Source organism: Phyllostomus hastatus, unplaced genomic scaffold, assembly GCF_019186645.2.
Source record: "Phyllostomus hastatus isolate PE091 unplaced genomic scaffold, TTU_PhHast_1.1 phas_scaffold_55, whole genome shotgun sequence".
Lineage (NCBI taxonomy): Eukaryota > Metazoa > Chordata > Mammalia > Chiroptera > Phyllostomidae > Phyllostomus > Phyllostomus hastatus.
Window position 1 is genome coordinate 5,907,888 of NW_025334035.1, and position 12,005 is coordinate 5,919,892.

The following is a 12,005-nucleotide window of genomic DNA, read 5'->3' on the forward strand; positions in this document are numbered from 1 at the left end:
AAGAAAAAAAAAGACGCTTCTAATTAAACCGGGATGCACCACGGACTGCAGGGTGCACCTGACTTCCAAGATACAGGGATGGGGCAAAAGTAGGTTTGAACATATGTTCATACTTGAACGGTTGTTCATATGGAAAATAATACAAGAACTAATAAATTATAATACAAGAATAAATTCTGTGTTTCATGTGCTCACAACCGTAAACCTACTTTGCCCACCCCTGCATTCAAATGCGGGGGGAAAAATGAAAGGCGGGTCTCAGACCCGAAGAGCGGCGTTCTGCATGGTCTCTGCCACTCCTCATTTCCACGGGCCATCGTCTGTCGCCCAGTGACCCTTGAGCAGTGTCAACCTGGTGTTCCGAGTCACCCTAGAACCCGGCCTCGCCACCCTGGCATTGTAGACACCGGGGCTGGATAATGCCTGGCGGAGGGCTCAGGGGGCTGTGCTGCCCTCGGCGAGGTGGAACATTAGCGGCATCCTTGGCCCGGACCCGCTGGAGGCCTGCAGCACTTCCCCTGCATGGTAGCTACCAGAGATGACGGACATTGTCAAATGTCCCCTGTTAGGCCCATCCCCCAGAGCTGAGACCCCCTGCACTAGAGAAGCTTACCAAGCACATACAGGGGTCCCTCTCACCGCGGTTTTATTTCCACGGTTTCAGTTACCCGTGGTCAACTGAAATCCAAAAACATTAAATGGAAAATTCCAGAAATAAACAATTCGTCATTTTAAATTGCTTGACTTTCTGAGTATCACAATGAGCTCTTGCCCGCCCTGCTCCGCGGACCCTCCCTCTGCCAGCGTCTCCACGTGGTGCTGGCGCCCCGCCACTCAGTTGCTGAGTAGCGCTCTCGGTGGTCGGGTCACTGTGGAGGCACTGCAGTGCTCGTGCTCAAGGAGCCCGTATTTTCCTTAACGATGCCACATTCCTGTAACTTTTATATCAATATATTGCTATAATTGTTCTATGTTATTTTTAGGTTTTGTCGTTAATCCCTGACTGTGCCTAATTTACAAATTAAACTATCATAGTATCTACAGGATTTGGTGCTATATCCAGTTTCAGGCCTTCACTAGGGGTCTTGGAACATGTCTTTCACGGGTTTGGTGGGGGGACCACTGTATGTATACTGCAAACTAACAAAGAGACAGAGGCATCAAGTCAGACAGGTGTCTCCTTTCAAGCCCTCTCTGAGCCTTCAGAATGCTGATGTGCATGGTGAACCTCCAAAGTGGAGAAGAGCAGGTTTCTGGCCACATTCGACTGCAAAGCCCTTTCTGGCAGAGAACCTGGTAGACCGAACCCCTGACCGCCCCGCCCCTGACTTTCCCCCTGGAGGGGGAACAGAGGAGGGCAAATCGGTGTCCATGCACTTTAACACTGTGGCCACCGCCAGGTCCCATCGCTGACCCTGACCTTCTCCACCTGCCTCCCCACCTTTATTGGCCACACTTGAAGCCCCAGCACCCAGCTCAGTGCTGGGCAGACGGGGTCCTACGTGCTTGTTGGTGAAGGCAGGCATGTGTTGCACCCAGGCCTTGGGCCAGGGGGTCTGAGCCAGTGCCTCCCAGCCCTCCTTCTGGGGAACAAAAGCCACAAACGGTGGGAAAGGGACAGGATGCTGCCTGGGGAGGGCAGGCTTCAGAGAGGTGGCTGCTGCCACGCAGAGGGCAAGCACCCTGACCAGACCCCCAGCACGGCTGGCTGTGGCAGTTCACACCTGTCATCGCTCCACGCCCAAGCCTCCAGTGCCCATGTCCCCATCCTGTCCTACTTCAGGGACCACTCTGGCTAGAAGAGACAGCTGGGTTTCTTTCTCATGTCTGGCTGGCCTGGAGCCAGCTAGGACAGAAGGCTACACCTCACATTACTCACACTGGCATTCTCTTATTAAAACACACACACACACACACACCCCAAAATAGAAGGCAGTGTGCCCGGGACTGCTTGTTGTCCAACAACAGGGAGAAGGACAGGATGGGCCTGTTTCTGGGGACTCGATCTGATCACTGCTAATGCAGCACCCACCTGGTGCCTGGGGAATTGGGAGTAAATGCCCCATTTCCCTTCCCCACTAGGCAATTCCTTTTTTTTTTAAAAAAATCTGTTTTTAAGTTAAAAAACATATACATATATTTTAAAAAGTGAAAAGCCTAGCTGAACTTCCCATGGAAAGCTCTATCCATCCCCTCTCCTGTGCCTCAGCTGATCCTCCAGAGTTTGGTCTGTCCCTCAATTCAGTTTTGAATTCCACTCTGGTGACCTTCATATCCCTAAATATGTCCTTTGATCACACTTTGATTTCTTCATGCATCAGTGGTGGAGAACGTCTAAAACAGTGGCACCCAGCCTTTTTGGCTCCAGGGGCTGGTTTTGTGGAAGACAGTTTTTCCATAGACCAGGGTCGGGGGTGGCTTTATAGCCTGCCACCAGATGCAGCTTAATCATCACTGGCCACTCACTGATAGGGTTTTGATATGACTCTGCAAGCAGTCAAACCTCTCTGCCAATGGTAATCTGTACTTGCAGCCCCTCCCCAACGCTAGCATCACCACCTTAGCTCCACCTCAGACCTCAGGCATTAGGTCCTCAGAAGGAGCACACAACCTAGATCCTTTGTATACGCAGATGACTGTAGAGTTTGTGCTCCAATGAGAATCTAATGCCTCCCTGATCTGACAGGAGGTGGATCTCAGGTGGTAATGTGAGTGATGGGGAGCAGCTGTAAATACAGATGAAGCTTTGCTTGCTCACTCACCCACCGCTCACCTCCTGCTGTGCAGCCCCATACCTAAAACCACAGACTACAACTGGTCCGTGGCTCAGGGGTTGGGGACCCCGGTCTAAAAGACTCCCACTCTGTAGATGGGGGTCTAGCCCACTCTCACTGCATCCACCCTCCCTTCCTTTGATCCAGAATTTCAGATTCTAGTTAGTTTTTATTTTTGATTTATTTTTATTATTTTAGTTCTTCTTTTGATGACCAAGATGTGTCAGGTACAGTATTAACTCTTTGAGGACTCTGAATTCCACGAAGATTAAGGAATCTCTCAGCTCCCCTCTGTCCCTCACCCCTGCCGCCGAGAGCTGAGGATGTCACTGCTGCTTCTGCCCCTCCATCCTGCATACCTCCCCCCTCTATCCAGCTACAACCATCTGCACATGTTCGAAGTTACCAACATTTAAATTCCGAGGTACACCCATAATCATCCTAGTTGACACCTAAAGTGGAAAACCAACAAATGGGGTTAAAACCCATGTGATTGTGAAGATGTCTATGAATTTACTCACTGCTGGAGCCAGGCTCTGTCTGGGGACTGAGGATTCCTTAAAGGATTCCCTAAAGAAAAAGTAGAGGTCAAATCCCCACCCTCTGGAAGCGTGTAGTCTACTGTGGAGAATGACTCGCTAAGGGCAATGAAATAGCACGCTGCTGGGATCCAGTCATTAGGTGAGGGAGCTGAATTGAGTGGTCAGGGAAGGCTTCTTGGAGGAGGTGACATTTAAAACAAGGCGTAAACCACAAGAAGTCAGAAGCTGTTTTCCCCACTGGCGTGACTTACAATTGATCTCCTGGGATCTCAGAACCCAGTGTCTCCTAAGAGTAACAAACATCACACCTATTACAGGAATATTTATCTCGACCCCTTCCCTGTGGTACCTCTTCTGACGGACTCATACCCTCACAAGGAATCCCATTTCCTTTCCAAAATGTTCTGCATGAAGGTAGCTCTAGAAAAATTTGCCTCCCTTTAATTTCTACTCCTTGAAGCCTTTGGGAACCATGTGGAGCAGTTTTGTTCCTGCTTCAGGCCCCTGCACTGGCAGACAGGTAAGAGTTCTAGTGTCTCACCTCACCCAGAGGACTCTCCTTAAGCACCTGAGTGGGAGTGAGGGTGAGCTACCAGGTTGCTGCCAGCACTACCAGGGCAATACTACTGGAGGGGCAATGGGCTTATGGGGCCTTCTACCCATCCAGGCCCCTCCTGGGTTGGGTTCATAATATCACCAGCCAGGTTTCAGACCCCAGGATCCACAGCATTGACCCTTCCAGTGAAGGTGGGTGTGAGGCCCCTCCCAGCTGCCCCAAAGGGGTAGGCGAACAGTACCTGTTGGAGGCAGAGAGCTCCTATGAGTGCCAGGGCTGGCTGGGATCCCCGGAGAGCTGCTGGGGCGTTCCCAGGTGGTCTCTGGTCAAAGGAAGAAACAAGATCGCATTCAGAATTTCATAAGGTAGAAGCTCTGAGGGTCACAGAGCAGAACTAGACGATCAGAGCTGGAGAAAACAGTCTTGGCCAGTCTCCTTCCTCCCCAAACCCAGGAACTGGGAGTTCTTTCTGCTCCCTCACCCTCCCCACCTCCCATGACAACAGAACTTCTCTCTGCTGGGGACCCTTCTGCATGCCATAGGGACCAGAAGGAGGTGGCTCCCATCTGGGACCCCCAAACCCTTTCCCAGTGCCCCTCCCTCCCTCATCCCCAGAGGCCGGCAGCCGACTCAGGGCCGTCCTGGAGCCCTTCTGTCTCTGGTCCTGGAACTCTGGCTGTCAACTGGGCATTTCTCCCTGGATGCCACTGTCGCCGCAAACCCTGAAGCACAGAGGAAAGAGCACAGGCCTAGGGGGTCTGTACGGAGACATGGTCCTCTGCCAAAGGGGGTGATTTCCAAAGCCCGTTCCCCGTCTTGTTTGATTCACGACCACTGCATCTGACTGGCCCCCTCTTCTGGGCCCAGCTGCCTGATCCAGCCCAAAGGAAAGCTCACACTGCAGCAGTAGCACTGTCCCCCACACGCTGCTCTACCCATCTCACCACTGTGAACAGACTTTCTCATAAAATTATCTTATCATGTAACACTGGGTGCTATAGGAAGCACAAGAAGAAAAGTAGTCTTACCCACAATCACGCAGCTTGGAAGTTGTCACTACCAACACTTTGGTATCTATATGTCAACTTGTTTTACACACATACACACACATTTAAAAGAGAAGAAGATAATACTGTATGTTCTTTTCACAGAGACTTTTGGGAGTGTCTTTCCAAAATCATTAAAGGTGCTGGATAGTAGAGGAAAGAATCCATTAATAGCAGAATGTCTCGAGCTAGACTGCCTAGGTTTGAATCCCAGCTCTGCCTCTTATCACCAGTGTACCCCTGTCCAAGTGCTCTCAGTGCCTCAGTTTCTCTCTCTGTAAAAGAGATCGATACCGCTGTCTACCCAAGGCAGTCATTGTCTTCAGGCCAAATGCCCATATACAAGTATTTAGCATAAAGCTATTTTTAAAGTTTGCCCAGTGTATGAATATAACATTAATCAAATAATTCTAATATTTATCTCAAATATTTAAAATAAAAATTGGAAAAACTTTTTCAATGGCTTCACTCAATTATGATCAAAACAACTGGGGTTTTGCCTCAGCTCTGCCTCTAATCTGCTGTGCAGCCTGGGGCAAGATACTCTCCCTCTCTGGTCCTCCAACTCTTAATCCAAAAAGAAGGGGTTGGGACTGCTCTTTTAGGCCTCAATACTCCTGCCCTGTAGATTTGATGGATGATCTTAAAATCTTCCAAACCACTTTTTGGGTTTAAGGAGCTTACGGCTCTAGGAGTTGGGTGGTAATGTGGACCTTTTCCCCTTCGCATTCCCTTTCACAAGGGAAAAAAAAAACAGAATGGAGGGCAAGTGAGGGAAGCAGCAGGGAGAGCATGACTGGGAACAAGAGAACGATGGGATCTTCTATGAGGAGTGACAGAAGAGCAGGCTCAGCGACTTCCCCAAGGGGGAAGGATGTGCTGACTGGCACTCAGACACCAAGAACTGGAGACCCTCCAGGGCTCCAGCACAGACAATGCAGCTGCCCGAAGGGTTTGTCCCTGTCCATCTCCCAGTCCTGGCATTCTGGCCAATCTAAAACACAAAGCTACCCTGACTGGTGTGGCACAGTAGATTAAGTGCAGGCCTGTGGACCGAAGGGTTGTCAGTTTGATTCCCAGTCAGGGCACATGCCTGGGTTGTGGGCCAGGTCCCCACTAGGGAGGTGTGTGAGAGGCAACCACACATTGATGTTCCTCTCTTTCTCCTTCCCTTCCTCTCTCTCTAAAAACAAATAAATAAAAATTGTAAAAAAATTAAAATAAATGAAATAAAACACAAAGCCACCTCAAGCCTGGGGCAGAGTGAGGCCTGGCCAGGCAGACAGCTGGAAAGGGCTACTGGGCCTCTAGCTGAGTGACCTCACCAGTGGCAGGAACCATCAGCCCTGATGACCATACCGCCCACAGGAAGGAAGACACATCCAGGTTTTTTCCCAATAACCTACCTGTTTATAGCACACTAGGCCCCTGACCAAGCCCAAGCAAAACTGCAGGGGTAGCTCGGGGCCCATGTTCCTCTGGACTGAGGCCCTTTTGCCTTCTCTGGGGTTCTACCCCTGGGGTTCTAGGTCATCCCAGGTAATGATCCAGACTCCTAACAGAGTCACTGCCATGCAGGCCCCAGGGGCTCTAGGGACAAGGTAAGGTGAGTGGAAGAAGTGAGATGTTGGAGCTTCATCCAACCCAAGTCAGGAGAAACATGTTTTTTCCTAAAGGCAACTCCAACTCAGCTCGGACCTCTTCCACTGAAACCAGGGGAGCCCAACACACACAAATGAACTGCCTGTGGGCCAAGCCAGCCTAAGGGAGGCTGCTACTCCAGCCACCGAGGTGCAGGCCAGAAATTGTAATTTCCCCATCAGTGGATTACGTGGCTACTCCACGTACAACAAAACTTATGAAAAGAGAGTACACTTGAAAGGTGGGAAGTGATGTATGCCTAGCTTTCAGACCACAGAGGTGCCCTCCCTCCTTAAGATAACAACAACAATAGTAATATTAATAATAAAATAGCACATGAAGTGGGAGTTTTCATTTTCAACAGTCACTTTCGGACTTTATTTCTCCTAGTTAAGACTGTATCCTGCCTGGACTAGAGGTATTGGCTTCTAGCAGGAAAGCCACAAGCTGCTGGACCTAAGCCACTGGTCATAGTGATTTGCTTTCGGCTCACCTGTAAGCAGCCCCCTACCACACCCACCGGTGAACTCCCACTCCTGATTGGTCCATTCCTTGGCTGTGGAGTGGCTGTCTGCTGCCCCTAGTGGCTACCAGGTGAAATAACCATAGGTACCAGCATGGGCTGGAATCTGAGATTCCTATTGTAGCTTCTTTTTTGCTTCTTTGTTTTTTTATACTCCTCTTTTTGGGTTTCTCATTCTCTCTGCTCCCCCCCTCTTGTTTCTTCCTTTCCCTTGTTTGTTGGTGGTCCCAGCTGTGGCTTCTCTCCTGGCCCCTGTTTTCCTCATCAGGAGGATCTGCTGGACTCAGGTTTTGCTAGACAGGCAGCAGCCCTGCTGTCCCCATCTCTAGCTGTTGTCCCTGTTCATCTGGAAGCTGGCTTACTACCTGGCTGCTTTCTCATGTTCTCTACCCTAACGAGGAAGGCAAGTCCCAGGAGAATCACAGGAGCCCCAGTGTCCCAGTCCAGGGGTTCGGCCAGCCCCCAGGAGAATGCAAGCTGCAGTGAGCCGTTAGCACCTGGAGGTCTTGCTTTGCCCTCCCTTGGGACACTTAGCAGCAAAGCCTCTGATCTGCTCCCATGCATCAGCGCTTCCTTAGTGGGCCCCTGGCTTTGCAATCAATGCCCAGTTAGGGTCTCAGGCTACAGGATATTGCTAACCCCTTCCTAAAGTTAAATGGGAAACTACTATTCTCTGAACAGCCATTTGTGCCTGGCCCACTTCAAGGCCCCCCACCTTGGGTGTCCCCTTCCGAGGTCACAAAACACTTGAAATGGATGCTATCATTTTTATTTTTAGTGGAAGACACTGAGGCCTCAGTGAGAAATGGCAGAGCTGGGACTCAGTCTGACGGTGAAGACCACCGTGCGCCAGACACACCCATGCCCCCCAGCTCTGTGCAGGAGTTCTGGGAGCTGCCGGCGGTCGGCGCTGCTTTGATCTGTGTGCCACTCAAAATTAGCATTATTAATCTACATGATCTAATAAATGTTTATAACCTAAACATGTGAGAAATATTTAATGTAATAAGTTATAGTATTAATTATAGTATTAATACGTGATTTTATATACTGATACATTATTATTAATTATCATTCTATTTGAGGGCCTACTCAGTATCTGGCACTGTTCTCTGCACTGGAGATCCTGCATGGAGTCTGACGGATTGGACTCCCCCCTCCTCCTTCAGCCCACATTCTCAGTCATGATGCTTTCCTAGTTTTTGACTATCAATATACAAAATTTTCGATGAATGAAAAATTAAAATACTTCTGATGGGGTAGGACGGAGTAAGTCATGCCAGGAGACAGGTAATCAGTAAGTAAAACATACCAGGTCAGATGGTGGTACGTACTGAAGAGAATAAGGCAGGGAAGGGGGATAAGAAGTGTCATTAGAAAGGGCTGCAATTTTGGTCAGGCAGCTAGGGAAGGCCCCAGTGAGGAAGGCACATTTATTATTATCTACTGCTGCATCACAAATCACTCCAAACTTGTCAGCTTAAGTCAACAAGCATTTATCGTCCCCCAGATTGGGTGAATCAGGGATCGGGAGAGGTGGAGCTGGGTGGTTCTGGCGCAGGCTCTCCCATGAGGCTGCAGCCAGTGCATCATCACTTCTTGCATCATCGAGGGCCTGACTGGGCTGGAGGTGCCACTTCCAAGATGGCTCATTGGACGTGGCAGGAGCAGGGGTTCCTGCTGCGGGGCTGCTCACACCTGGCAGTTGCCTGCCCCGAGAGGGCATGGGCTGGGAGAGCAGTGAAGCCATGCTGTCTTTTCTAACCTAGTCCCAGAAGTGATGCTCCATTGTGACTGCCAAATTCTACTGGACACACAGACCAATCCTGGCAGTAGGGGGTTGGACTCACAAGGATGTGAGTGACAGGAAAAGGGTGCATGGGGGCCACACAAGTGAAGGAGCAGGCCGTGCATGTACCTGAAGGAAGATAATTCCAGACTGAGGGAAAAGAAGATAAAACACCTCAGAGGTAGGCATAGATCTGTCCTCTTTAAAGAGAAGCAGGCAGATGGCATATCCAAAGAGGTAGAAGAAGAGGTCAGAGGGATCAGGAGCTGCAATGGATCATCCAGGGCAGTGGTTCTCAAAGGGGGTGCCCAGACCAGCAGCAGCAGCATCCCCTGGGAATTCATTAGAAATTCAAGAACTACCTGAGTTCCTGAATCAGGCACTCTAAGACTGGGCCTCGTGATCTATGGTTTAACCAGCCCTCCAGATGATTTTGGTTTTAGAACCCATGGTTTAAACCTGGGTTTAAGAACCATGGCTCTAGGATCTTAAAGATCACAGTGAGAACTCTGGCTTTTATTTTGAATGTAGGGACAGCCATTGCAGAGTATTTTCTTTTTTAAATTATTGTTAGAGAGAGAGGAAAGGAGGGAGGGAGAAAGAAAGGGAGAGAAATATCAATGTGAGAGAGAAATGTCAATTGGTTGCCTCTTGCATATGCCCGACTAAGGGCTGAACCCACAACCCAGGCATGTGCCCTGACCAGGCATCAAACTGGTGACATTTCACTTTGCAGCACAATGCCCAACCAACTAAGACACACCAGTCAGGGCCATTGCAGAGTTTTAAGCAGAGAAGTGACATGATCCAATTGCTGCTATTGTGCCAGGACCTGTGTCTGAGGACACTTCCTGGACTGAGCCGACACGTGCCCTCAGCATGTCTGGCACCCTAGTGGTGCCGTTTGTGACTGCTGCCTCTCCCTGTCCAGTCTGTCACTCTACTAGAGGTCAAACAAGCTTGGTCGAATGCCCTCCAGAAGGAGAGACAGGAGCCAGACGGGGTGCCATGAATAGGACCGGGGCCACCCAGGTGCCTTTGCAACCCTGTGGACGGCACTGGCAGCACTGCCTCCACTGAGAGCTGAGACACTGTGGACCTAGGAGAGTGTCACTCAGGCAGCGCTGGGGAAGGGGGTGCCCAGGCAACGACCCCTACACCCAGCTCTAGAGCTGTACTGCCCTGTACTGCTTTCAGAACCTGTGGGCACGCAGATGATTCCTGAATGATCTAGTGACATGAGAAAGAACAGCTTAACTGAAGAGATTCTTGCTTGGGAAGCTTCATCCAGATCCACCTCCCACAGGGCCTTCCACACCTGCCCCGGCCCTGTCCACACACAGCTCAGATCGCTCACACACACTCAGATGGCTCTGGAAGGGGCACAGCAGGTGAGCTCTCAGCAAACGGGCTTGTCACACAACCTGCCCGAGCCCCTGATGGTGAAGGATTGGGCTCTGCAGGACCACACAGGTCTGACCACTGCAGGAGGGCTGCTGAGCCTGGGCTGGCACCTCTTGACTCAGGCAGCCAGGAAAAATTTGACCGTGGCCACTGGGCCCCGAGCTTCAGCAAACACAGACTCCAGGCCTTGGGTACCTGAGGTCTCCAGTGACAAATGTTTGGCAGGAGTCAATCAAGCCCGGACAGGGGGAGAAGGAGTGAGGGGTACAGGCCTGCCGGCCCTGGGGTGCTCCCCTAAGCAATGAGAATTGGAGGCAGGCACCAGGACCCTCACTGTCACAAGAGAGGAAAGAAATGGACTGGAGACCTGGCCCAGTGTTTAAAATAGCCCTCAGGTATTCTGAGGCAGCCTAGAGTTCTTACTAAGAGCTCAGGTGCTGGCGACAGACAGACAGATGTTTGAATCCCAGGTCCACGAACTGCCGAACCAGCATGGTATTCAGCCCATGTCCTCACAGGAAAGCAGGGATAACTCTGCAATAGCCTGGGGGTGGGACAAATAGCTGATGAGGCACAGATAGCTTCAGCTTCCAGCAGCTTCTGACATAGAGTAAGCCCTCCACACACTAAACAACAACAATAATACTAATAAAATGAAACCCTTGCCATCCCTTCCTTCTCTGTTCCAACTTCCACCCCCCAAGCTGCCTCTCTGCCCCATTCCTCCTTTCGTGCCTTCACAGAGTACACCTCCCAACAGGAGGAGGGAAAGACTCCCTCTTTGGTGCTAACAGGAAGGAGGGTGCAAGAATGCCTTCCTAGCACTGCTGAGCTGTAGGGAGTCCCTTGGTTAGCCAGAAAAACACACTATCGGGGTCCACAACTTCCTACTTTACAGCAGCTCAGAGGATAATTTCGTAGCCCTGCAGTCCAGGTGGTCCAGAAGCCTGTAGGTGCATTTCACAGATGATCAGAGGCAGGCGAGATCCTGGCCCTTTGACATTGGTCTGAACTAAGCTCTGGACCAGCTGTAGACCACACAAAGGGCCTGGGGAGGGCAGGGCCAGGAGCAGTGCAGGGATTCTAGTGAGGGCAGAGGTGGGCTGCCTGGAACTCTCTGAGCCTGTCCTTCAGCCCCTCTAGGATCCCTGATGTACCATTCTCCTTGTTGCTAGTGCACACCTGGGTGAACACACTGAGAACCCCTCAACTTGGGCTGAGGGGGTAATGAGGGTTCACTACAATGTAGGGAAAGGGTGTCTAGTCCTTGAGCCAGTAGATGTTGGCAGCCAACTGCCAGCTGACCCCCATCTCAGGGTTAAGAAATTTGTAAGTAGATGCTAAGAAGGAAACTCTACCAAAACTAAAGCCTAGATGCTCAGGGTCCAACACCTAAGCCCAGGTGTCTGGTAAAGCTCTAATCTCACTTCTCAAACCTAGTTCTTCATTAGGATCATAGGGGCCACTTATTACAAATACTGATTCCCAGACTCCACACTTTGAGATCTGGTTTAGGAGGTCTTGTGTGGAGCCCAGAAGTCAGCATTTTAACAAGCAGTCTCAACACCTAACCAGATAGGGGGGAAGGTAGTAGAGTCCATTGTATCAGGGTTGCAGGAACCAGGCACAGCCTGGGAGGTACCCAGATGAGACAAAACTCCAGGGCATGGGTCAGATGCAGGCTTAGGCAAGGCGAGAAGTAAGATGTAGGGTAGCAATGGAGGGCGACT

General features: G+C 50.6%; 1 protein-coding gene across 7 annotated transcripts in view; it reads right to left on the reverse strand.

Annotated features, from left to right (window-relative positions):
• Nucleotides 1-12,005, reverse strand: part of GAS7 (growth arrest specific 7) — a 208,254-nt gene that overhangs the window by 51,280 nt on the left and 144,969 nt on the right. For all 7 annotated transcript variants that reach the window (XM_045824043.1, XM_045824045.1, XM_045824049.1 and 4 more), the window contains one exon: nucleotides 4,114-4,194. In XM_045824043.1, coding sequence (XP_045679999.1) covers nucleotides 4,114-4,194 — 81 coding nt within the window. The remainder of the gene's footprint in view (nucleotides 1-4,113; nucleotides 4,195-12,005) is intronic.